The sequence below is a fragment of the Necator americanus genome, chromosome IV (assembly GCF_031761385.1).
Source record: "Necator americanus strain Aroian chromosome IV, whole genome shotgun sequence".
NCBI classification, from domain to species: Eukaryota; Metazoa; Nematoda; class Chromadorea; order Rhabditida; family Ancylostomatidae; genus Necator; species Necator americanus.
Genome location: NC_087374.1, coordinates 29,294,687 through 29,318,016, shown reverse-complemented (window position 1 = coordinate 29,318,016; position 23,330 = coordinate 29,294,687). Strand labels below are relative to the sequence as shown.

At 41.2% G+C, this 23,330-nt stretch overlaps 7 protein-coding genes across 9 annotated transcripts; 4 read left to right on the top strand and 3 right to left on the bottom strand.

The window, feature by feature from the left end:
* Positions 1 to 937: 937 nt before the first annotated feature.
* Positions 938 to 1,641, bottom strand: RB195_003119 (uncharacterized protein; the record flags this gene model as incomplete). Its single annotated transcript, XM_064200657.1, has 3 exons — positions 938 to 1,172; positions 1,286 to 1,408; positions 1,568 to 1,641. The coding sequence occupies 3 exons, from the start codon at positions 1,639 to 1,641 to the stop codon at positions 938 to 940; spliced, it is 432 nt and encodes a 143-aa protein (XP_064056538.1).
* A 4,627-nt stretch (positions 1,642 to 6,268) lies between these two features.
* RB195_003118 (uncharacterized protein) lies at positions 6,269 to 9,395 on the top strand (the record flags this gene model as incomplete). The annotated part of the gene is made up of 7 exons (XM_064200656.1): positions 6,269 to 6,352; positions 6,464 to 6,619; positions 6,675 to 6,818; positions 7,145 to 7,614; positions 8,742 to 8,925; positions 8,981 to 9,103; positions 9,156 to 9,395. The coding sequence occupies 7 exons, from the start codon at positions 6,269 to 6,271 to the stop codon at positions 9,393 to 9,395; spliced, it is 1,401 nt and encodes a 466-aa protein (XP_064056537.1).
* Positions 9,396 to 9,676: 281 nt separating this feature from the next.
* RB195_003114 (uncharacterized protein) lies at positions 9,677 to 16,294 on the bottom strand (the record flags this gene model as incomplete). 3 transcript variants are annotated; one of them, XM_064200650.1, is made up of 9 exons in its annotated part: positions 9,677 to 9,764; positions 11,194 to 11,291; positions 11,452 to 11,583; positions 11,645 to 11,776; positions 11,848 to 11,943; positions 12,029 to 12,138; positions 15,833 to 16,025; positions 16,089 to 16,189; positions 16,255 to 16,294. In XM_064200650.1, 9 exons carry the CDS (start codon positions 16,292 to 16,294, stop codon positions 9,677 to 9,679), a joined length of 990 nt encoding a protein of 329 aa, XP_064056531.1. The 3 variants fall into 3 exon arrangements, with proteins under 3 accessions (XP_064056531.1, XP_064056536.1, XP_064056532.1); XM_064200652.1 differs by lacking the exons at positions 15,833 to 16,025; positions 16,089 to 16,189; positions 16,255 to 16,294 and having other exon boundaries at positions 12,029 to 12,079; XM_064200651.1 differs by lacking the exons at positions 9,677 to 9,764; positions 11,194 to 11,291; positions 11,452 to 11,583; ... (1 more) ...; positions 11,848 to 11,943; positions 12,029 to 12,138 and having other exon boundaries at positions 15,777 to 16,025.
* RB195_003117 (uncharacterized protein) lies at positions 13,377 to 13,727 on the top strand (the record flags this gene model as incomplete). Its single annotated transcript, XM_064200655.1, has 1 exon — positions 13,377 to 13,727. The coding sequence occupies one exon, from the start codon at positions 13,377 to 13,379 to the stop codon at positions 13,725 to 13,727; it is 351 nt and encodes a 116-aa protein (XP_064056535.1).
* Positions 13,860 to 14,681, top strand: RB195_003116 (uncharacterized protein; the record flags this gene model as incomplete). Its single annotated transcript, XM_064200654.1, has 1 exon — positions 13,860 to 14,681. The coding sequence occupies one exon, from the start codon at positions 13,860 to 13,862 to the stop codon at positions 14,679 to 14,681; it is 822 nt and encodes a 273-aa protein (XP_064056534.1).
* RB195_003115 (uncharacterized protein) lies at positions 14,924 to 15,406 on the top strand (the record flags this gene model as incomplete). Its single annotated transcript, XM_064200653.1, has 1 exon — positions 14,924 to 15,406. One exon carries the CDS (start codon positions 14,924 to 14,926, stop codon positions 15,404 to 15,406), a length of 483 nt encoding a protein of 160 aa, XP_064056533.1.
* A 2,579-nt stretch (positions 16,295 to 18,873) lies between the features above and the next one.
* RB195_003113 (uncharacterized protein) lies at positions 18,874 to 19,437 on the bottom strand (the record flags this gene model as incomplete). Its single annotated transcript, XM_064200649.1, has 3 exons — positions 18,874 to 19,054; positions 19,182 to 19,298; positions 19,379 to 19,437. 3 exons carry the CDS (start codon positions 19,435 to 19,437, stop codon positions 18,874 to 18,876), a joined length of 357 nt encoding a protein of 118 aa, XP_064056530.1.
* Between the last annotated feature and the right edge of the window lie 3,893 nt (positions 19,438 to 23,330).

The window sequence follows — 23,330 nt, the reverse complement described above, 5'->3', positions numbered from 1 at the left end:
GAATATTCTCCAAATGTAGAATTGACGCGTTTAGAAGGAAAGCTCCGTAATCTTTCGCCTTAATTTATAATATAAAGAAGAGAAGGAAAGCGTTGTTTAAAAAAATCTAATTTTACAGAAAACACTACTACTATTAAATTTCATTGATCAGTGAAGGGGAGCGAAGCTAAAACGACCGAAAGTCTGACCGAAAGTCTATATATATAGTTACAAAGAATGTCACGGATATATAGCACATGGTACAACTTCACAACACGCAAGTCTGGTGTAGTTCTATACGCTTACGCGCAAGAATTCTGCTATCCGTCAAATGTTAACTATAAAAAAAAACCGAAAATCGCGTTCTTTTATGCTATTAAAGGGTTTCAAACAAGTTCCTCGCTTCTTTTTATTATTTTTGTCATTGGTACTACTAACATTATCATTTTGTTTCTATTTCTTTCAGTTTTACTTTCTTCCATTCAACTTTTCTTTTGCCGACGGAATTAACCTTTATTTACATACAAACAATCTGATTACAAACACACATACACACGAACTTGATTTACTTGACTTAATCGGCAGGGGGTGTTCCGGCCTAGCGCGGCAATCCGAATCTTCGCTGAAGTGTATAGTTCTTGAAAATATCCGAGCCTTCTCTGTTCGATCTTCAGCTAGAGTTCGCATAGAATCTATCCATCCGTCTCTATTCCATAGCAGCTGAATTTTACGCCTCGACTGAACTGCTTGTCAACACCAAATGTCCTCAGATATTCCTTCACCACCTCCGCCCAGAACTTTCTTTTACGACTAAGGGCGTTATCCAGTTAGGATCTACAAGCATTCTCAGGACAACTCCAAAGAGAAGACGGTCTCCTCATAATGTGGCCAAAGAAGCGAACACGGTTTCCCGTGACTACTTCAGAAGACCGGGCAAGGAGTTGAGGTTTTCCACCTGTTATACCCGGTACACCATATCAACTTCCGAATAAAGTTCTTCGTTATGGCAAAAGTAGCCTAATAGTCGTCTGAACAACTTTTTCTCCATGCAGTCGAGTTTCTCCATCAGTATGGCGCTGCCTAAGTCTTCGAACCGTACATCATGATAGGACGAACTGCGGATGGGCAGACTCGCAGCTTCACATCGTTGGTAATGGGGGTCTATCACAAGCGTTTGGTCAATGAGCTGAATGCTGAATTAGGTTCAGCGCATCTTTCCTGAATAACCCTCTCGCAGCTGCCATCGTTTTTCAGGATACAGGCCAATTAACAGAACTCATCCACGAACTATAGTCTGTCGGTCTACCCTGATCCATGTTGAGGATCTCGAGGAGACTCACATCTTCTTCCATCTACCAGGGCGCAGTCGCAGTCCATATGCTGAGCTAATTTCGATACATGGTTATCAACATGTTGTAACTTCACGCTGCTAGAAGCGAATATTATTACATCGTCGGCGTAATAGAGATTCATCAAGGAACGTGCAGACTGTGCTAAAATGACATCATCGAGACACTGCTCTACTGTTCTTCGTATGATGCTGTCGACGGCAAAGTTTAAGAGAAAGGGTCCCACCCGCTTTTCTCACCCCATTTTCCACTTCGGACACTTCGGTACATTCGGCTGATGTTCGAACGGTTGAGCACTTGTTCTTTTATTCATTTCGCTAATTAGGGGTTCGCATTATCCTGAACTTCTATCGGCGCGAACAGCGGAGACGAACTCGATGAGGAGAGTCGGAAGCGGTTTTGAAGTCCAGAAACGCCAACTGCAGAGGAATCGACTACCATTGCCACACTTTGATCACTCTTTTTACAATAAGCACCTGGTAAATCATCGAAGGTCAACTTACCCGTCTCTTTGTTCGCGATGTTTAATACGGATGATGATGATCATGGATGATCCAAAACCTTGTAAATAACACATAGCAAAGAGATTCCTGGATAGTTCCTAGAGTCGATTGCGCATAACTTCTTGTGACACTTCTTGTGCCTCCACTTGTCAGGTATCCTTTCGTTTGTCTATACTGAGGTGAAGATCTGTGTCATCTCACACCTCTTCATCTTACGGGTATACTGTCTTAGTGAAGTATAGGACTTCTTCGCCGTCTTGTCCTCTCACTCCTTTTCAAGCTCCTTCACTCTTGACGTCCATTCATTCTCACGATTACGTGTCAACTTATTGAGCAACTTCCTTGTCAGACACTTGTCCTAAGTGAAGTCAGCAGTAGTGCGGGCGACACATACAGAATTGTACCTGGTTCTTGTCCCCTCAGATGCAAAAGAGGATTTCTTCCTCAGCGTGCAAACGTTTTGTAAGCGTTTTCTTTGCTCCGTCTGAGATGGATTTAGTGAAAGGGCCAGCGTCATCCATTTTCTTTTTGGACCGTAATTTTGATCGACACTCGTTGTTTTCCTCCATCCATCTGTCATCAGATCTGCCAGGTCGAGGTTCGCCATCGCCAAGTATTTCACAAAAGAATTTTCTTTGCCTAACGGGCTAAAGCTTAATAGTTGGCATCTTCCGCTCTCGACGCTCTTTTGACGTTAAATGAGTTTTCCATTTGCCATGTATCCTGATGGCGTCGATGTCTCGTTCATTCAGGAAGGACCTAACTTTGACCTAACTTTGACTTTATATGCAGAAAATAACCAACCGATAATTTTGATTCAATTGCAGCTTGAAATTTATTAGCAGAAACTTTCTTCTACTCTTAGACCAACCTATTCGTAAAATATAGGCAAGTATACATAACGCAACATACTGTACCTGCCGTAATGGATTTCACTGCTACATTTATTTCTCGTTTACTCTCGCAAGTGTCGTAAGATAGCAAAAATATGGATTTTTTCTATTCCGTGCATGATCTTTCTATTGATCGGAAAAGTTGAAGTAAGCTGCGTTCAAGGACGACAACCATTGGCGGAATTTGCATCACCCGATAAAAATGGCCTGCCAATCAAGTCGATAAAGTAAGTAAGGCTTTGCAAACAGCACTTCGTCGCACATGTTTGTTCCAAATGCAATGTTCTGCTCTCACCTATAACTACCTAGAGTGAAATCGCTGAGATGCTCTTTTTCATAAGGGTAAGCGTTTTCACCGGTATGAATCGAATTTTGCGAATATTGCGAATGAAATTAGTTAAACTTGGGTCCGATTTTTTTAAAAATCTACTCCCCGGTTCAAAGAGAACTTCGAGAAACCGGTATCTTTGTAGTGACACATGATCCAGAAAAGGCCTCTTGTTGATACTGACAGTGTTTTTCTTCTTGCTTGCTTGCGCTGTCCGTCTTTTTTTTGCATACATCTCGTTTTTCGCGTTGAAAGATAGTCAGATTAAAATATTCCTCGGAAAGCCTTGAGACGACGGTGGTAACCTTCCAGGTATTGAAGAATGGGTATAAGGGATCACCTTTTCCAGACAGGGCTCATTTCGGAAACGCCTTCTTTCATTAACTTTCGATAATGGTAGCATTATATACAACTTCCGACCCCTGCTTTTTTTCTCCACTGATGTGATGGAGGAACTAGCTAATAACACTCATCTAGTCGGTAACGGCCCACACTTTCACTCATGTGTTATCCAAAAATAAACTTAGAAATTTTGCTGCATTAAAGATAAACGAGTGTGCAAATAGATCCGTTCGAGGGGAACAGTCAAGAGGTACCTGTATGAAATCCGCAGAGTATCCAATATGCTAATTAATGAGCGTCGCTAATTGTGCTGTGCAGTTCTTAACATCACAAACGCCGCAGTCGCTCCTCTTGTGCTACATCTTACCGACGCGGCCCCCCTCCAATTCGCCGCATCTGCATATTTGCGATGAGCTTTTTGAGACCAAGAAAAAAGGAAAGCGCCTGATGATAGAATTTGTCTGAAAATATAGGTAAAATAGAGCTGTATATAAACTTTATATGAGAAAAATTTCCTCAAGAAATGTCAGTGAATATCTTTCTACATTTTTAACTTGTTGTCTTTTCTGAATTGTTAAACGAAAACCATCCACGCATCTATGAGGATACAATAATTATAAATTTTCTTTTTTTAAATTTTTTTTCTTTTTTTTCTATAAAGGACTGTAACAACCTCGTGTACGGCTCTACTAAAGAAAACAATTATACAAGAGTTAGTTTTGAAAACAATCTATTCGTCGGTGTTATGCTTTATTTCTTCACTTTTTTCGCTTTCAAGGCATTTCTTTTCGCACATCTAATCAAGCTAAGTTGAAACCCAACGCCTGACGCCAGACTATCCAGCATTTGCTCCACTGCAGGTCTCGGATTTAAGCGATAGAATCGAAGAAACTATCGGTAATGAATTAAGCAGAATTACCAGCATCATGTTCACAAAACATATGATTGTAATTATTTAAAAAAGAATGAAATTCTGATATTGAACTAAGCTATGACACTACTCGTGACCAAGAGATCTGAAATTGAACAAAAGAACTTTTCTCTGGGAGGAGAGTAGTTTACTTGCAATGCTATCAATCGCTGAGCAACCAAGCAAGAATCTTTGATAACTGTCGTAAACATATTAGTAAAATAAAAACAAAGGAACTTAACTTTTGATGCAACCGTACAAGAGGCGGTGCGTGAAACTGTTGCGGCGGTGGTGCAGTTGTGTAAGTGGCTGTAAAGCTAGCGGTGAGGATCATGACAATCCCCGAAAACGCCAATCCTTTCGCGATGGTGCTACATTTATCCGAAACTAGCTTCATCGCATCTCTTCGAGCTTGTGCTTGTGCTTGTGCTTATGTGATTAGCTACTCGAGAAAGGAAAGGAGACGATGAATAGTTCAAAACGATTGAAACGACAAAGACCGACGGACAATTTAGTAGAGACTTTTCAGAGCGTATTCACAGAGTAGGTTACACGTCCATAAGAATAATGAAGGATAACGTGTCTGGCGTTTATCAATCCACTTCGAATGTGACAACGCGCCCACTGCAATCCACCTTTTGAGATTTTACGAAAACATGTAGAGCCTAATCAACGTGTAGTCTTGCGGGTGCTAGCTAGATGTATCAGTTTAGTGTTTTTATCCTCTCAAGCAATTCTGATATTAATTTATCGAGACCGAAAAGATGAATTCCCAGATTACCACTAGTGCGGCTTTTAACAGATTTTGTAGTCACTAAAGATCCTCTTACCGACAGCGCCACCCGCCCACAACTTCTATGATACCACTTCCAATGAAGCGCTCTCGAAAAGTGTTTCCTACATAGCAATGAAAGCAGCTTGAAGAATACTCAGTGCTTGCACAAATCTAATCAAATTTATCTGATAGATGTCACACAAATTTGCTTAGATTTGTGCAAGCATTAGCGATTTGTGCAGATTCGGTAAGCTTCCTGAATGAACAACACCAATTGGATTTTCGGCTAGGATCAGAAACCTCTCGAGAACATTGTGAGAGAACACTGGAGACCATCGATCTACCATCTTCGAAAACTGGACCAATGTTGACTAGTTTGTAGAGACACCAGAAAGTTCAGTAAACACCACTACAAACTTTGCGGGCAGGTGCAAACGTGAGTACGAGCAACTGATGAAGATTGAACAGAAGCTATGTGATTGCCATGGATTCTTCAAGGCTTCCCTTATACAGCCTCGGATGGAAATTCCAACCTTGCAGGGAATAATGAACGGCTATAAAAGAACACCTTTTTAGAACGTAATCTTTTTGCTGGACGCGTTCTTACATTACCTTCATACAAAGCTCGCGTTTTCGTACAACTTCTTTGGATTCCTGTTTTTTTCTTCCCAGATGTAAAGAATGCATTAGCTTATAGGACTAATCCAGTTGATAAGAAGCTGCGGTTCACAGTTTCACCGGTATGTTACCTAAACGTAAATTTAGAGTTTTTGCTGCAATGTGGATGAACTTATTATTCGAATAGATCCCATTTGATTCCAAGCTATCAAAATCCAACAGTGGCGAATTAGCCGAAACGTCCAACAAATTCAGCGTCAACAACCTCGTGTGGAGCACAAGTCCGAATGAATATATTAAACTCACAGTGCTGGCAAGGTTTAGTAAAAATTCGCACATGTTAAATTATACTACACATTGTAGCATCACATTTCCCTCGTCGATTATTGAAATCGTTATTGTTTGAAGTCAACCGCTCCTCAACAAATTCCCTAAAGATTACAATCACTATGAGAGCAAAACAGTTTTATCAAGAACTTCTAGGAAAAAACATGAATGTAAACACTGGTAGCATAAAAGGAACAGTAGGAATGTAATACCATTTCATTCGGTACTAAACCTCGTCGAAGTTATGCTAGCCGTAAACCCACCAGCGAAGGAAGATACTTGGGCATTTCAAAAAATAGGAACAAAGTTCCCTCCAAATCCTGTTAAGGTGTGTTAACTCACTGTGGAAGACAGTATACATTTGACATATACCAGCATATAAAAATGAATTATCTGCGAATAATGCTGCAAGAGGATGTAACGGTGGTTTTGTTTCCAGGTTTTGGGACAACAAAATATGTATGTCGCTCTGTGGTACAAGCACGGAAGGCCAATACACGGAAGATCTTGGAATAATGGTGGCGTCGTCGAGTGTTCGTTTCCTTACAAGAAGGCTGAACTTAGGACGGCCCAACAACTGGAGGGAAACATTCAGGTTTGGGTAACGAAAACATCATTCTACCTGAGTACTTTGTAACAACCGCTTGCAGGTGTTGCAGTATGTGGGCGACCACAATACTCAAGGATTCTGGTACGAATGGATCAAGTATAAAGATCGATTTGAAAAGACTGAAGACCGTCAAATGTTAAAATGTGGAGACTCCTTCCCGATCTTTTGGAAAGATCGCAAGCAGGTAAGGTGATATGGGCCTACAGTTATTTGCCGCAAACACGCTGCTACTAGATCACTAGTCCACTTCAATCGGCACTGCATTAGTGATCAACGGTGAATGTAATTCAACTGTTAATCACTGGGATATACTTTGGATTACCTTTATCACCTATCATCCATTACGACCGGATTAATAACCCATTCATCTTATAGCCGGTTGCTCATTTCCATCACCGTACTTCATCGTTGTGACAGGTAAAACCAGAATCCTCCTGCCACCCCTGAGGGGTTCCATAACCTACAGAGAGCACCATGGCAAATTCGTTTATGATTTCAAGTTTTTTTAAGGGACCACTTCTCGGATATGCGGATAACACGACGGAAGTCGCTCTATTCTCCTGCGATGGAACTGTTTATGAAAAGAAAGGACCAGAGCTCAACGATATGTATATAATCGTAAGAAACGTAAAAGGAGGTCCACCATTCTGTGAATGCGATCACTGCCCGAAACCAGCACCTCCTGCCCCTCCTCCAGGACAACCAGGAACATGCTCTTGTTCAGGACATCCTTCAGGAAAATGTTCGGGAAAACATGAAGGACCTTGTACAGAAGCTTGTCGTGGACATGGTTCAGGAACTTGTCCAGTACATGGTGGCGCTTCAGGACAACCAGTACCATGCTCTTGTCCAGGACATGCTCCAGGAACTTGTCCACTACATGGTGGCGCTTCAAGACAACCAGTACCATGCTCTTGTCCAGGATATGCTCCAGGAACTTGTCCACTACATGGTGGCGCTTCAGCACCTCTTCCTCCAAAGTAAGAAAGACTGCTTCTTTATGGATACTCCGCCTGAATATGAATTGGTGGCAATTTACAGTTTATTGTGGCGCTGAAAAAAGAGGCAACCGTAGGTGATCATGAGCTCTCTCACTACAACAAGGCGCGATGTAGTGTCTTGTGCCAATCTGTAGGATGTAGCTATTGCGAAGTAAACGCAAGCTTTCTTTAATTTTGAAGAAACGAAAGGTGCCCCTATGAAGTGCCGCAGCGACTCAAAGATGCTGATGAGCGTCGATAATTGCACAGCGAAGCTCCTTGCAGCGTCGTAACCACCGCAGTCGATCCCCTTGTGCTAAGCCTTGCTGACGTACCATTCATTTTGCATCTGTGAAAATAGATAAAAGACATAATTTGAAAAATGCTCCACTGATCAGAGTGATACTATATTTCTTCATTTTTTTTCGCTTTCTAGGCACTTCTTTTTGCACATCTAGTGAGCACAAATTGACCTCCTACACCTGACGCGAGGCGACTAATGCATTGCAGACACGTATCCTATCTGAAGGCGTATATCGAAGAGATAGAGCTGCTTGTTCCTCACTCCGACCGGTCATATTGATTTTATGAGGAGAATAGATAGAAGTGATAAAAGGCCAGCTTCGTTGTTTAGCCACTTAGAAACCATTCCCTTTTGAATCATGGGATAAGCGAAAATCTATGCATGTTGGTGTTTTCCTGCAGCATGTTGTTTTAATTCTCATATGTGAGAAGTTCCTCAAATAAGGTCAATGTATGTTATTACATTATAACAGCATCACTCTTTGATACTCCCTTGATGATATATTTTTCAACTGGTTAGAAGTACCCGATTATCCTCATTGTCCGATGATTTCCTCTAAATCTGCTATATTCATATAACAGAGCTTGGCAGTCCCAGCCGATCATAGATGGTTAGGTGGAGTCACAGCTATAATAGTGCGGATGCGCTGCAGGCGAGTCAAAGGAGGTGCTTCGATTTGCACGCGCACCTTTTGTTCCGCATCCTCAAATTTGCTGCCAGAACAGTTCACATTGCACTCCTCAAAAAAAATTCTTTCAAATGGGAAGAACTTTCAATGAGCATAACAAAAGACTTAGACATCGGAAAAGGTTGAAACATACAGAGTCATGATCGACGAATGGATAGATATACGTGTTGGAGATCCTTGGCCAGATAAAAAACTGGTCAAGGCGCTTGACAAAACTCTGGATAACACAATTCCCGGAGAAAACCCGGACCAATACGTTGCACTGTGGTACCAAGCCGGTGAACCAGTTATGGGACGTGTATGGAACGAAGGTGGCAAAGTAAGACACAATCTTCAGTGTTTCGAACGAAGATTAAAACTGATACTCCTTCCAGGTAGCAGCGAACTTCTGCTGGAACAAGAATGAATATAAGGGAGATGTTGGTTCTATCCAGCTGCTTGTGCATCTTTCTGAGTTCGCACGTGGCTTTGACTACAGCTGGATTCCGTTCAAACAAGTAAGTGTTGCCACTTCAGTCCGACCAGTTAAAATTTTTGGCGACTTTTTAGGCTGTGGTGTTCGATAAAGACAGAGAGTGGATTCCAGTGCACGTTAACAATGACAAAGGCGACATCTCATCTGGTGTTATCACGTTTGACGGGAAACAAATTCTCGGAAAAGTAGACGTCAAAAATGAACGATCATCAGCAGGATTCGGCGGCAAAGAAAACATGCTCGTCGGGCCTGCTTGTGCCAATAACACTGTGGTTTTGTGCCGAAAAGCAAGACAAGGTTATAAATTTGACTAGATGAGGTGTTTAAATAAACTAATTTTCATTGAAGTTAGAAATTGATTTCTACCATAATCACTTCTCTTCCGTAACCGTCCATTCTTCCCTTGACTTTTTTTGGCATTGGCTTTCCGGAGCCCATTTACCTCCCTTACTATAAGCCTTTTGCAAAGAGGTAATTTTGTGTGGTTTCTCTGAACCCCGTTTGTACTTTGCACGAAAATAGAACATCCAACGTTTCGAAAAATTTTAATAATGTTTCGAGCCAACACTACAACCAAAATTCACTCTCCACTGACTCATTGAGACCTCTCGGCGGTGGATGCCGACTTTTGAGTTCTTGTGGGTACGAGATCTGAGAGGTTCGATGACGTTGCCATACAGAAACTGAAATTTATTTGTACTGATTTTGTGAAACTTCTATTTTTCAAGATGAAGGGATATAATAGAACTGTTGTTTTGCATTGGATGCTTTAACAAGTGAAGTTTAAGAAAGTGATCAACGAATAATGTTGGCATGTGGCGTGCTTCTTCACGACTTGCTTTCTTTGAACATTTTCAGATTATATTTTTTTACATTTTTGAACGTTCTACCCACAAATGTAGTTTTAAAATAGCGGAAATTGTTAATTTGGAGCTAAAGATGAAAACGAAGAACATAAAGAAAGGATTTCAGGAAACTAACGATGTTAGGTCTCTGTGTTTGAGTACAGGGTTCGAGGTGAAGATTACTCGTATGAGCGCTAGACCGCTCAATTCCTCCTAATCGGCGTTTGTTCCTGCATGGTACTTGTACACGTTTCTCCAGCGCTTCTTCATTGGTCCCGAGCTATTCACTGCCGCGCGGCAGTGAACTCTGCCGGCACTCTTACTTGAAATAGACGACTGGATGGACCTCATTGATTCCCTACCGCTCGCTCTTGGACGTGGAGCGTGAACAACGATGGTTAGTTTTCATGTATCTCGTAGGAACAAAGGCAGTTTTGCACGCTGTTTCATAGGGTGATAAGGGGAATAGCCAATGATTCTCCACAATCTCTCGCGCGTTTAATGTTTAATGAGCGATAATCTTGGCCAAATACGTATATAGTTGCTTGCGGACTTTATTTCGAGTTATTTCGACTGACTTGATTTCTGGTGTCCGACTGTTTTTAGGTTCACTTTCACAAAACGGTACAAAACAATCGACGAGCACATAACTAAGAACATAACGCTATTTTCTCTTTTATTCTTATTCGAACATTATTATGGCATAACACTACAGGAACATGGCAATGTAATTGTATTCTATTGGGTGTTGCAGAAAAGTAATGTCGTCTTTCCATCTATAAGCACATCAGTGTCTTATATTAGTACTGCTCAGCTGTTTTGGCGGTTTGTTTTGGCGATTTGTGCAGTATATTTTTGCTAATGATTCTTTGCTTTTGATTCACGGATCGATTTCAATTTTATAGTATTTCTGTTTCAAATATAAACCAGAAGAAGTGCATAGTTGACATAGGACGTATATTTGAGTTTCGGTGAGGTAGAGGTTTCTTGTAATATTCGTTAGGCGGCATTAGATTCACTTTCTCAAGGATCTCTCATTAAAAACTATTTTACCAACGGAAACGTGGTTGTTCTTTGAATTTATCATCCAAATATGTTTCTACGGAGTGTACAATTTCCAGAACATTGGGGAAAAATATATGTTTGATCCACTAAGCACGTTTAAAATTATTTTTCTCACTACACCTATGTTTTCATATTTTCCTTCAGTTTTCTTCTCAAAATCTGCAACGTGGACTTCGTTTGATAACATAGTGTCTAGCTCTACCTCTGTACTATATCATGTATAGCTTTGTAATGTTCGATAAACTGGAAGCAACCATATCTCTGAGCCAGTATTGCCTCAATTGTTTGCTGCACTCCCACCTGAAGGCAAAAAATTTGAAAAATTGGAGTAAAACTACAAAGTTTTCTTAATTAAAAAAGACGAAATTCTTCGTTTTCTCCAAATACTCAAACACATTTTTATATTGTTAGCAATGCGTGAATAGAATTAAAGTAAGATGCTTTAGATTAGAAGCTGAACCTTTTGCTCCTTGGCTATTCTATTTAATAGAATATCAATGGCTGCGTAAGTTCCACACCGTGTCACTCCGCTGGCGCAAACTAGTACTGTTGGTCCGTCTTTATTGTATGACATCTTTTCGATTCCTCTCACCTAAAAATACTTCATATCCACACATAAAGACACACACACATATCAAGTCAAACGCACTCACAGTTCTTCTAAACCCTGATAAATCTGGTAGAAGAATGTCATCCTTCCATGCTTTGAAAAGAATAAGATGCAGACGAAGCAGTTCCTTATTTCGAGCAGATACTTGTAGTTCCATCGCCTCAATTCCTTGTCCCTTTATTTCAATCATTTTGTTCTAACACCGAATTCTTCATTGTTTTTTTGTTGTTTTTGTAAGAATCCAACCTTTTCAGCTCGAATAACAGTTATTCCAACATAATTTGCATACGTTTTTTCACCTCCTTCGGGCCAAAAACATTTCATACTCGGGCCGTTAGTGCTCTAAAATGACTTTTTCGGAAGAAACGACTAGCTCGCCTTTTTGGATTATTTTCTTCAGTACGACAAGCTTTTCTCCTACACTAACCTGAAGAGAACCAAGTATAAGTACGATTTTTGGTTTAACGTCGATTACCATTCTCCAGAACACCTCTTCTGTTGCCGCAGAGAATGGTGCTTGCGTAAGCACATAACCTTCTAAAGAATGCTTCTGAAGGAGACTTAATGCTTCAATTGCGTTGCAATTGATGCAATTGCAATTTTCATTGAATTACATCAGTGATTGTTCCTCAATCAGTTCTTCTAATTTGATGAAACCGTCAGGAAAACCACGCTCATACGCTGGTCTAATGTTTGTTTCGCGACTCTCATTACGCGTTTCGTATTTCCTTCTTCCCGTTGTTTTAGGTAAATTCCGCAATTCGTCAGAATTCAGATTCATACGATCAAAATGAGACTGCAAAAAAACTCTCAAAACTGAGACGAATGAACGAACTTTTCAGTTCAAGAATTTATATTGGAGACAGGAAATTTTAGAGGTTGTATTTTTGCCATCAGTAGCACTGCTTCGAACATACCTTTGATAATATGTGCTAGCAGACTGTTTCCTTAACCCTACCAGTAGCATTGGAAGTATTCTCGGAAATCTGCTTTTGATTTCGAATTCTAGCAGAGACATTACAGAAATGTTCTTTTTTGGTGCACGTTTTTTTTGATAAAAGACATGCCTCTTCTGCAGCGGTTAGATATAATTACGTATAATTGTAACGGACTTAGTCGGTCACGTATATATATATATATATATATATATATATATATATATATATATATATATATATATATATATATATATATATATATCATGCTACAGTGTATTCAAACGTGGGTGAGAGGAACGACATCTCCAAAACTAACTTAAAGGCATCACCCCACAAATCTGAGGTGGCGAAAGCTTCCCATACATTGCAAAAAAGTGCTGTCGTCCAGCACACCGCCAAAGCCCATAACCTGAAAGGTCAACTGCCTGAAGGGAGCATGGAATCTTTGGCAACAACCATTTGTTTGGTCACGCTGAACTGCCGAACTATCGAGTGAACTCCAACAAGCCGCTCTTTCCAGACTTCTGCGATATCTCTGTGTGCCTTTTGCTGCACTGCAGGAAACACGCATGAGAGATCAGCTCGTCATCAGCATCGAAAATTACACCATATACTGCGGCGATGCTGATGAGAACAAAGTAGGTGGCTGCGCGATACCTGTGAGGAACGATTACAAGAACCTGATGGAGGAATTTGGCTCAACGTCGTCTAGATGCGCCTTTCTACGACTGCGAGATCGCAGAGGACGTAAACTCTGGATCGTAAGTGCTCACGCACCTATGAAAACAACATGAGGACAACAGTAAGGACGCCTTCTATGATGAACTCAATGCGTTGATGTCTAAAATACCAAGCCGGCAGGTGGTCATTGTCGGAATCGACGCAAATGCGAAGATGGGACTCGAACAGCAATCCGACGTGCTAGGAAAATGGTACTATGCAGCGAAGCGCACGTCGGACAACGGTGACCGTCTGGTCGACCTGTGCGAAGAGACGGGCCTCATCATTGCTTCCACGTTTAAGAGGAGTCATCGACGCCATCAGCTCACGTGGCAGGGGTCAACCCTTTTAACGCCTGAAGAGCTGCGCAGGCGGAAGATGATGACTCTTAAGCTTCAGCTCGACTACGTTCGAGGAACAGGGAACAGAGGCGAGGAACATTCCACAGTCAGACATCCGAAAATCTAGAGCTGTTTGGGATGTCGCGTTCGACTCTGATTACCGTCTAATTTTTCTCAGCTTCAAGATACGGTTCCACAAGAGAAACCGACGAGTTCCTCTTCAACCGAAAATCGACATGGCAGGTTTGAAAGAAGATGAATGCAGAACAAAATCCCGCCAACGTGTTTCTATTCATGTTGGAGTACGGACCAGAAGCTTAGTGATGCGGATTCCTTCACAAAGTGCATCCAGGATGCTGCAGGGGAAACGCTCCCGATTCTATTGCCGCGGAAGAAGTTTGCTTTTGCATCTGCGGAAACAAAATCCACACACAATTCTGCATGTGTCGCGCGCAGCGCTGGTGACTTCAACCAGGAAAAGCGTCTCAGAAGGAAGCTGCGTCGTCAACTGCAACAAGACCACGATAACGAGTGGACGTCAAGAGCGATGGAGTTTGAGAAGGCGTGGGAGGACAGGAACCCGCGGAAAGCCTATGCTCTACTAAAACAGTATAGCGGCAAAATGAAAAGATGTTCCCCTGTCCTCAACACTGCCAATGGGGTAGCTGTCGGTGAAGCAACCCTTCAAATTTGGAACGAACACTTCAAGACCTTGTTGAACCAGCTAGCACCGTCAGCTCCTGAACTCGAACACGTTTATAGACCGACATATGCGGTTAACGAGGAGCCACCGACTGCGTCGGAGGTCCTGGTCTGTATTCAAAAAATGAAGAATGGAAAATCTGGTGGAGAAGACGGGATTAGCGCAGAAATGCTAAAATATCTTCCTCCGTCTGGGATTCGTGAGATGACAAGGATCATCCGTTCAATATGGATAGACGAAAGGATACCTGATTCATGGAGACACGCTATCATAATTCCCCTCCACAAGAAGTTATCCGTCACGGACCCCAGGAGTTATCGAGGAATCTCTTTGCTGCGTGTTATGTACAAGGTACTGGAGCGCATTATCCTGGACTGATTCATCAAACATCGCGATGAAACAACGCGCGACGAGCAAGCTGGCTTTCGTCCTGGCCGATCTGCGACTGACCAGGTGTTCATCGTCAGGAGAGTGATCGAAATCTGGCAGCGGTATTCGAAGCCAATGCAACTAGCGTTTCTGGACTTTGAAGCCGCGTTCGACTCTCCTCACCGAGGCCGTCTTCTCAACGCGCGCCGCGCCGATGGAGTACTACGAAAGTTCGTTCCTTGGTTGATGACATGAATCAACGAACAACTGCTGCAGTTCGAACACCAGCTGGATGTACAACACCGTTTGAAGTGGTAACTGGAGTAAGACAACGGACAGTGGCAGAACCTTTCCTGTTCAATTTCGCAATCGACGACATTATGCGAAGAACAGTCGACCAGTGTCCTGCCGACATTGTCTTAGCACCATCAGGGTGCCCCTTGACTGACCTCGAGTACGCCGACGATGTTGTTATATTCGCGGAAAGCAGTACGAAACTTCAGCATGTTGTCAACCTTGTATCGAAGCTGGCTGCAGCCTATGGACTACGTCTACGCCCTGATAAATGCAAGCAGATGTGGATTTCTTCGAGACCACGAACGGGAATCAGGGTGGACGGACAACCGATAGAACTCGTGTGTACTGCAAGATCAAACTCGTGCGAACTCAAGACCCGCGAGGTAACACTTTACTCTACTATTCAGGCACCGAACCTCCTAAATTGTGACAATTAATAAAGAAAGAGGTTATTGTAACTAATATTGTAACAAAATAACTATTGAGTGTAATGTAATGACTACTGTGGCCATTCATAAGGAACTAGGCCGTCATCTCGGCAGGCAGAACTACCGATACCGTTGGTCTGAGAAATGAGTTCTGCATGACTCTTTCGCACTCTTTTTGCGTTCTTCGTAAAAAAAAAAAACTAGAGCAATAGTTTCTTGCGCAGAACGCCAAAAATTAGAGGTGAAGCTTAGTAATAATCTTACACAGTTGCCACAGGAAATTGCAGATGTTTTCCCTTGCTTTGACTTCAAACTTTGGAACAAAGGAAGTGCGAAGCGGTGTTGCTGCATGCGGGAAAAGCTGATCGATGGGAATTTGTCAAGGTGTCAAGGTGTGGTGAGTGCATCCTTTTATCAAAAGAAAGGAAATCGTACTTTTTTTGTAGTAGGAGTCGACATAACTAGCATGACAGTAGTTTCCTGTACCATATTCTTCGGTTATTTTCACACGAGATCGATCCAAACAGAGTACATTTGGAAAGCGATTAAGGCTATGATTGTTTAGGAAAACATCAAATGAAGCAGGAGCCTTCACTATGTCCTGATGCCAATCACGTAATAAGTCTCTCTGAAATCGAAATCTCGCTGCGTCATTGGTTCTCTAAAATAATCTCCGCTCTCCTTAGCCAACCTCCTGACAAATCTTCTCAACAAGCTGGAGAGGTTTGTACATCTCTCGCGAGATACCGTTGAAAATCGCATCTTCATCGTTTGCAGCATCCGGGTACTCTGCTGGAAACATGACATTTTTTATTTTATGGCGAATGTCTTAGAGCAAAAGTGGACGACTTGCTTACTCTCATCCAACGACTTTGAATTACATGTAAGTAAGGACATTGCACTCTATAATAGCACAAACTAAAAAATGAACTTTACCTATCCCACAAGCGATGAGTATGGTAATGTTTGTAAATATTCATAGATCACTGCAACTGATGAAGAGAGCAAAAGCGGGCATAGGATTACAAAATATACTGCTGCAGGGCATCAGAGTTCTTGTTCTTGTTGATGTTGTTGTTGTTTCATCTGGAGTTATACCTGAAACTTGAATCGGGCTGACTTTGACATGTTTTTCGATTGTGATATCAATCTTTCATTATGGACTGTTATTGATATAGACGTATGACAATCAATCTTTCACTATGGACTGTTATTGATATAGACGTATGACAACTCAATATGAGTTTCGTCATTTTCATAGTTTCTGTCGCAAAGATAAGAACACTTCGCAGTTTTTTGTTTTCATTATATCTGGACGCTTTTCATGTTTTCTTCTCTAAACATATTTTTTGTCCTTTTTTACTCTGTAGTTGGTAGCACTTAGAAATGCTTCTAATTGTTACCGTCAAAAATGTCGATTTTCAAGAATTGTTCATGTTGGAGAGTTTCTACTGCTTCAATGTTGCATTTTTCTAACATTGTTTTTATAGGCACAATTGTTGACAAACCTCGACGGAGATGCGGGTAATCGCGTCAGGCGATGACATCAGCCCGCCGAGTCAAGTCAATTCAAGGCACAATTGTTTGATATTGCATTGCACACTAATTCTTGCAGTGCAAGGGAGTAAAAAGAAACGGTTGTAACATATAAAACTTTTACAAAATAAAATATAATAAAGTATAAGTGTAAAATATAATAAAATAAAATATAATATAATAATAAAATAATAATAATACTATTATAATAATAATAACAATAATAATAATAATAATATATAAATAACATAGAACTAACGAAAATAATTGAAGCGCACAAAAATGAAACGAAATACCTAAAATGTCAGACAGATCTAAAAACCATGAACCCTATTAACATGACTGCTTAGACATGTTGATATTGCATAGAAAATTCAGAGTCTTCACTTTGCAAACAATGTTCATTTCACAGGGATATTTATTTAGGTGTGAACATGTTCGACTCCACTTGAATTTCGGTATATCTTACACATTGCTTTCACTGATTTACTTGAGCCATAGCCAAAGATTGATATTGATCTCTATTAATAGGTGACATTTTGGCCTTTTTGCCCTCGGCAGAAAATGGAAAAGTCAAAGCTATGGGTTATCTATCTTCTGAAGTGCCTCATCAGCCTACAGAGAACATTCAGTTTGCTTTTTCACTGAACAACATGTCAGCTAGTGTTTGCCTTGTGATGAACTGTAATTAGTGTTAATGTCGCTCCAAATAGGAAATATGAAACCATACATATAAGAGTTCTGGAGGCGTCATATGTAAATCGTGAAGTGTCGGTCCGCTTGACTTACGTGACTTAATTGGCGGGCGGGTGTTACGGCCTAACGCCGCTATCCGCATCTTCGCCGTGGTGTATTATCCTTGAACGTATCCGAGCCCATCCTATTCGATCATGAGCTAGAGTTCGCATAGAATCTATCCATCTGTCGCTACTCCACGAACTACGGAATTTCACGTCTCGACTGAACCGGCTGCCAACACCAGTTGTTCTCAGATCTTCATTGACCACCTTCGTCCATACCCAGAAGGCCTTCTCCAATTGGGAAATGGAATCATCCCCAGGACAACTTTTACAAGGCGGTCAGACTGTCTCCACATAACGTGACCAAAGAAGCGAACACGGTTTTCAATAACTACTTCAGAAGGCCGGGCAAGATGTTGACGTTCTCCACGTGTCATCCGGTAGACTTGTATCTTGAGTTCGTTGGCGATGGGGGTTGACCACAGGCACTTGGTCAATGAGTTGAATGCCGAGTTAGCTTTAGCGCATCTTTACTGAATATCTCTCTCTTAGCTGACATCGTTTTTCAGCATACAGCCCAAATAAGAGAACTCATCCCCTAGTTTGATAGGTCCTTTGACCCTGATTCATGTTGAGAGTCTCGAGGAGACCCACATCTGCTTGCATTCATCAGGGCGGAGTCGCAGTACGTAGGCTGCAGCTAATTTCGACACAACCTGTTGTAACTTCGCGTTGCTAGAGGACCAAAATCCAAGGAGGGTCAGATTTTGTTAATTGAAGGTTAACAATAAAAATATAGGTAAACGATAACAAGACAAAGTGTCTCCAATGCGCTTAGGATGCGCCAATGTGCTGATTCAATTCACAATGTTTTAGTCGCAAGAACGCGCATCTAACCTATACATGGACTTGTGGAAGAAAATCGACGCATTAGACCAATACTTTGTTCCCCGATTCCGGTATCTTCAAGGTATCTTCCCCCGAATTCTGGTATCTTCAAGATATGGACGGCTTGTTTGGTTTAACGTAACGTTTCTGACTAGCGGCTGGTCAGTCGCAGTCGAATATTTTCTTGTTGTGTGATATCTTTTTCGATTAGCGGACTGACTGGGGCCGCGTATACAAGTCTCTCGTCCAGCATCATGCCCCGAAAGGTCGAATGCCTGAGGGAATATGGAATCTTTGGCGACATCCGTTTCGTTACACTGAACTGCCGGTGAACTCCAACAAGCCGCTCATTCCAGACATCGGTGGCATCTGCATGCACCGTTTGCTGTATTGCAGGAAACACGCATCAGAAATCGCCCTGTCATTAGTATCGACAATTACACCATCTACTGCGGCGATGCTGATGAAAGGAAAGTAGGAGGCTGCGCAATATCTGTTAAAACTGTTAGACTGTTAAGATTATAACAACCCGGTGAAGTTTAGATCAACGTCGTCAAGATGCTCCTCTGCGATTGCAGGATCGCGAGGACTCACACTCTGGATCGTAATTGCTCACCCACCTTCTGAGACCGCAGAGGACCACAACACGTTTTATGATGACCTCGATACGATGATATCCAAGATACCAAGCCAGCAGGCGGTGATTGTCGGAATTGATGAGAATGCGAAGATGAGAACTGAATAGCAATCCGATGAGCGTGGAAAATGGTTCTATCCCATAGAGCAGACATCGGACAACGGAAACCGTCTGATAGACCTTTGCGTGCAGACGATCTCATAATTGCATCCGCGTTTAAGAAGAATCATCAACGCCATCAGCTAAGAGAACAACTTCGTTACAACGAGTGAACTGCTTTTTGCTCAGGGTTATACTCTCAGTTTAATCCTACCACGTCAATGAAGTGAAAAATTAATAATATAGTAATATTAGTAAAATAGATACGTCGATAAAACTTCAATTTTTCATAGTTTTTTTTTGCATTTTCTAAATTAAGGATAAAACAAAGAACTGAAACTGTGAAAATATAGGCAAATTTCTGCACAATCATCAAAAGCTTTATATGTGCAAGCAGAGTAGGTTTTCTGCTTATTATATTCCTTTCTTATATCTATCGTACCCTCCCCTCAAAATGTACCTTATCTTTTCTTCTACTAATTCATGCCAAATTCATGCCAATTAATAAGAAATCAGGTAAAACTCACTGACTGAATAATTTTCGAGACAGTTATCGCTTAAAGGCATCACCCCACGAATCTGAGGTGGTACGGATTTCAGGTGGAGTATTCGTATACGGGATGGGAGACTACGGAGGGAGGGGTAATTCCATCCATTTCTCCTTAATTGCCGTAAAAAACGGCCCCGAAGATACGGCTTCATTCGTTTTGGCGCACCATTTTGTACAAGAGGTTCGATTGGAGCGCGCCAGTCTTGTGCGGCGCCGCATCTTCCGGGCCGTTTTTTACGGCAATTAGCAAGAAATGGACGGAATCACCTCCCTCTCCGTAGTCTCCCATCCCGTATACGAATACTCCACTTAAAATCTACACCACCTCAGATTCGTGGTATGCTGCCTTTAATTTGAAATCAGCAAAAACTTTAATGTTTTCTGTATTAGAATATCTCAAGTTCTTTCTCGTCTTCTTGCAGCAATAAATAATTGTTGCAAGTAGATTTCTAAAGCAAAGTTAGTAATATTTCAAAAGATAGAGTTTTGCTGGTCAACTATTATGGAAATGAACCCAAATTAACCTCTCGCATAATTCTCTGTACACCCTAACATCCCTCTATATTTCTATATTGCATAGTGACAAGAAGTCACAACTTCGTTGGTGCCGTCGATATTTGGACACCAAATAAGGTTAACAAAGCCCTTTATTCCGGGCTCAATGATTTTGTACAAGAGTTGTTTGAGGGATAAGAGACAGAGATTTGATAGATCGCCTATCGAAATGAGCGAATGTACACACACGTTCATAAACTTCCAACGATTCTGATTTGAAAAGGACTCATTGGCGCAGTCTAAAAGGATCGAACGATTGGTCCCCAAGGATCTCAGCGTTCTGGGTCGAGCAATGGTTTGCTGTGTTTGATTGTCGTTTGCCTAAGTATTAAGCTGGCAACTAATTTCTGTTACGTTTTAGACGTTTTCGCTCTAAAAATTTATTTAGTTATCTCAGTACTTTAGATTATTAGTCTATTCTAAGTACTCAATATTCCACTACTAACGTTACTCCTCCAAGGCCGCGTCCGGCTGCGCTCTTCCTGTATCTTCACTATTGCCTTATTCGTCCTCTATATGATTCCAATAAGACCATGTTGTCTTGCTGGTGCAATGTCAAGAGTGTCATACGTTAAGAACTACTGATAGCCTCTGTCACATTGTTCTACTATCAATGCGTAGAAGTACTGTGAAATCCTGTAACGGGTGGCTGCAAAGCTTAGACGAATACCGAGGAGAAACTTCCTCTTGCATGAAAACGCGTGCCCCCATAGGTTGAAAATAAAAAGAATTTGCGCAGTCTCGACAAGGACCTTCATTCCCCATCCGTCATACAGCCCGACCTTTGCACCGCCCGATTACCACTTATTCCTATCGTTGGCTCATCACCTGATTCTTTTGCACTTCTGCACTTCTGCAAGGAGGGAATGTCATCGATACAGATGGAGATTATGCCAGTGATTGGAAGCTAAATGTGTGGGAATAAATAGTTTGTACGTGAAATGTTGCAAGGTGTAACAGAAAGTAGTTACCGACCTAACAGCAGCTTTGGTACGTAAAGGTCCCTTAATCCCCAATTGCAGCATCACTGTTCTACGTCGTTCTGTCTACGATGTCATTATGTTTGATGTCGATGTTTTGCGCAATGTTTGTTTGAAGGCTGTGAGGGCCACATGTGTAGTTTTTCTGTAGTTGTTACGAATCATTGCACTAAATGGCGCGTAGAAATCAGGCGAAAACCTGCACCGTGCATACGATACGCTTCAGTGCTATGCATACTTTCTTCTACGACCCTACGTTTAACATTCGACATGCAAATTAAATCGCGGCGCGAACACAAAGGGCATTCACTGGGCACTTCTTTATCAATGCCTCGCTTTGTTAACGGAGAGTACAGAAGAAAAGGCATGAAAGGAAGGAATTCGGTATTGAGAGAGAGACATTACAGATTCAAATGTTATTTGTTCTCCCTCAAATAATATAATTTTTGAACTATGTCGAAATTATGAAATCCAGCATTGACTGCTGATTGAAAAACATTCAACTACCTTTACTATTTTATCTTATTTGATTTTTCCAAACTGTTCTCAGAAAATTTAGCTGTCTTTCTCAGAGTGTTTGCCAAGGACGTCTATGACGATAATGGCTCCTTTTAAAGAAACCATTTACTTCGTTCTATAGAATTTTCAGCACTTTTTCGGGGAAACTTAAAATGGCAATCTCTATTGCACTTGGGCTTTTGGCACTTGGTTCCTTTTTTCAAAAGTTGCTTGCTTGTTTTAATTCTGGTTATTTTATATTATACACAAACAATATCCAAATATTGTTCAGAATTTTAAAAGCGGCCTAAGTAGCATTTGAAAGCGAATAGCAAGAGGCGCTTTATTTCCATTCCCATATATTGAGGCGGATGTAGCGCAGCCGGTGAGAGGTTCCACCGTGGGCGCACGGGCGATGTTTCGAAATCGCCCCAGTGCCAACCTAGCCCTTTATCCCTCCAGAATCGATAAATTGGTACCATACTTGTCTGAGAGGATGAAAACACTGACTCGACACATCGGCTAGCCACTGCAAGTCATTGTATAGGCCAGTTACACGCTCATAAACCTCAAACGATTCTGAATTGAAGTGAACGGGGTGGTGCATCCCAAGCGGATTAATTAGCGCAAGACTCTTATTCCTTTTACCATGTATTGTGCTGAGCTTATAATGTAAAAGAAAATAGATGGAAATAGAAGTTTAAATGATGCTTGTAATTGTGATAAAAAAACCGCTAAATAGAAATGATGCGATTTGCGACAACTGCAATAGAAATGAAAAGTCAGGTATAATTAACATGATCAGGTCTCATCGCAATCCATTAGGGGCTTCTGCACATTCAAAATTATACAAATTAGAAAGAAGTGAAGAGTATAATGATTATTTCATATTCTCTGGTTTTCAGAGTTTCTTCTGACACTTCTACACTGATCCAACGAACCTCCTTAAAAGATTAAACCAATTTGAATGCTCAAATTATTTGAGAAGGTGCCATTTAAGGATGTGGATGTTATATTACTTAGATTTAAAAACGTTCTTCTTTGTCGCACTATATGTACTGTATTTTCTTCTGAATAGTAAAGAGTTCAAGATAATTTTACGGTTTTACAGAGCAAAAGTATATGCCTGCATTAAATCGAGCTTAGGTAAGGCTAGAGGTCTAACAATGAATTCTCTTAGAAATCTCTGAGCCTCTGAAAGGACATAAATGGAAATTTTAAAGTTCTGTCCAGTGTCTCGAGACCATAGTTATCTATTATCAGCACAGCAACCTGCAACTGCTTCTTCATCCCAAATCCATTGAGGAAAACCAACAGCAGCAGAAATGTGATGTACAAGGAGCAAACAAGAACTTTTTGGAACTTTCTTCAAAATACACATTATGGTCTTAAGTCAATTGGTACAGATAGTTTTTGCACGAAATATTCTGAAATAAATTGTAGCATTTGG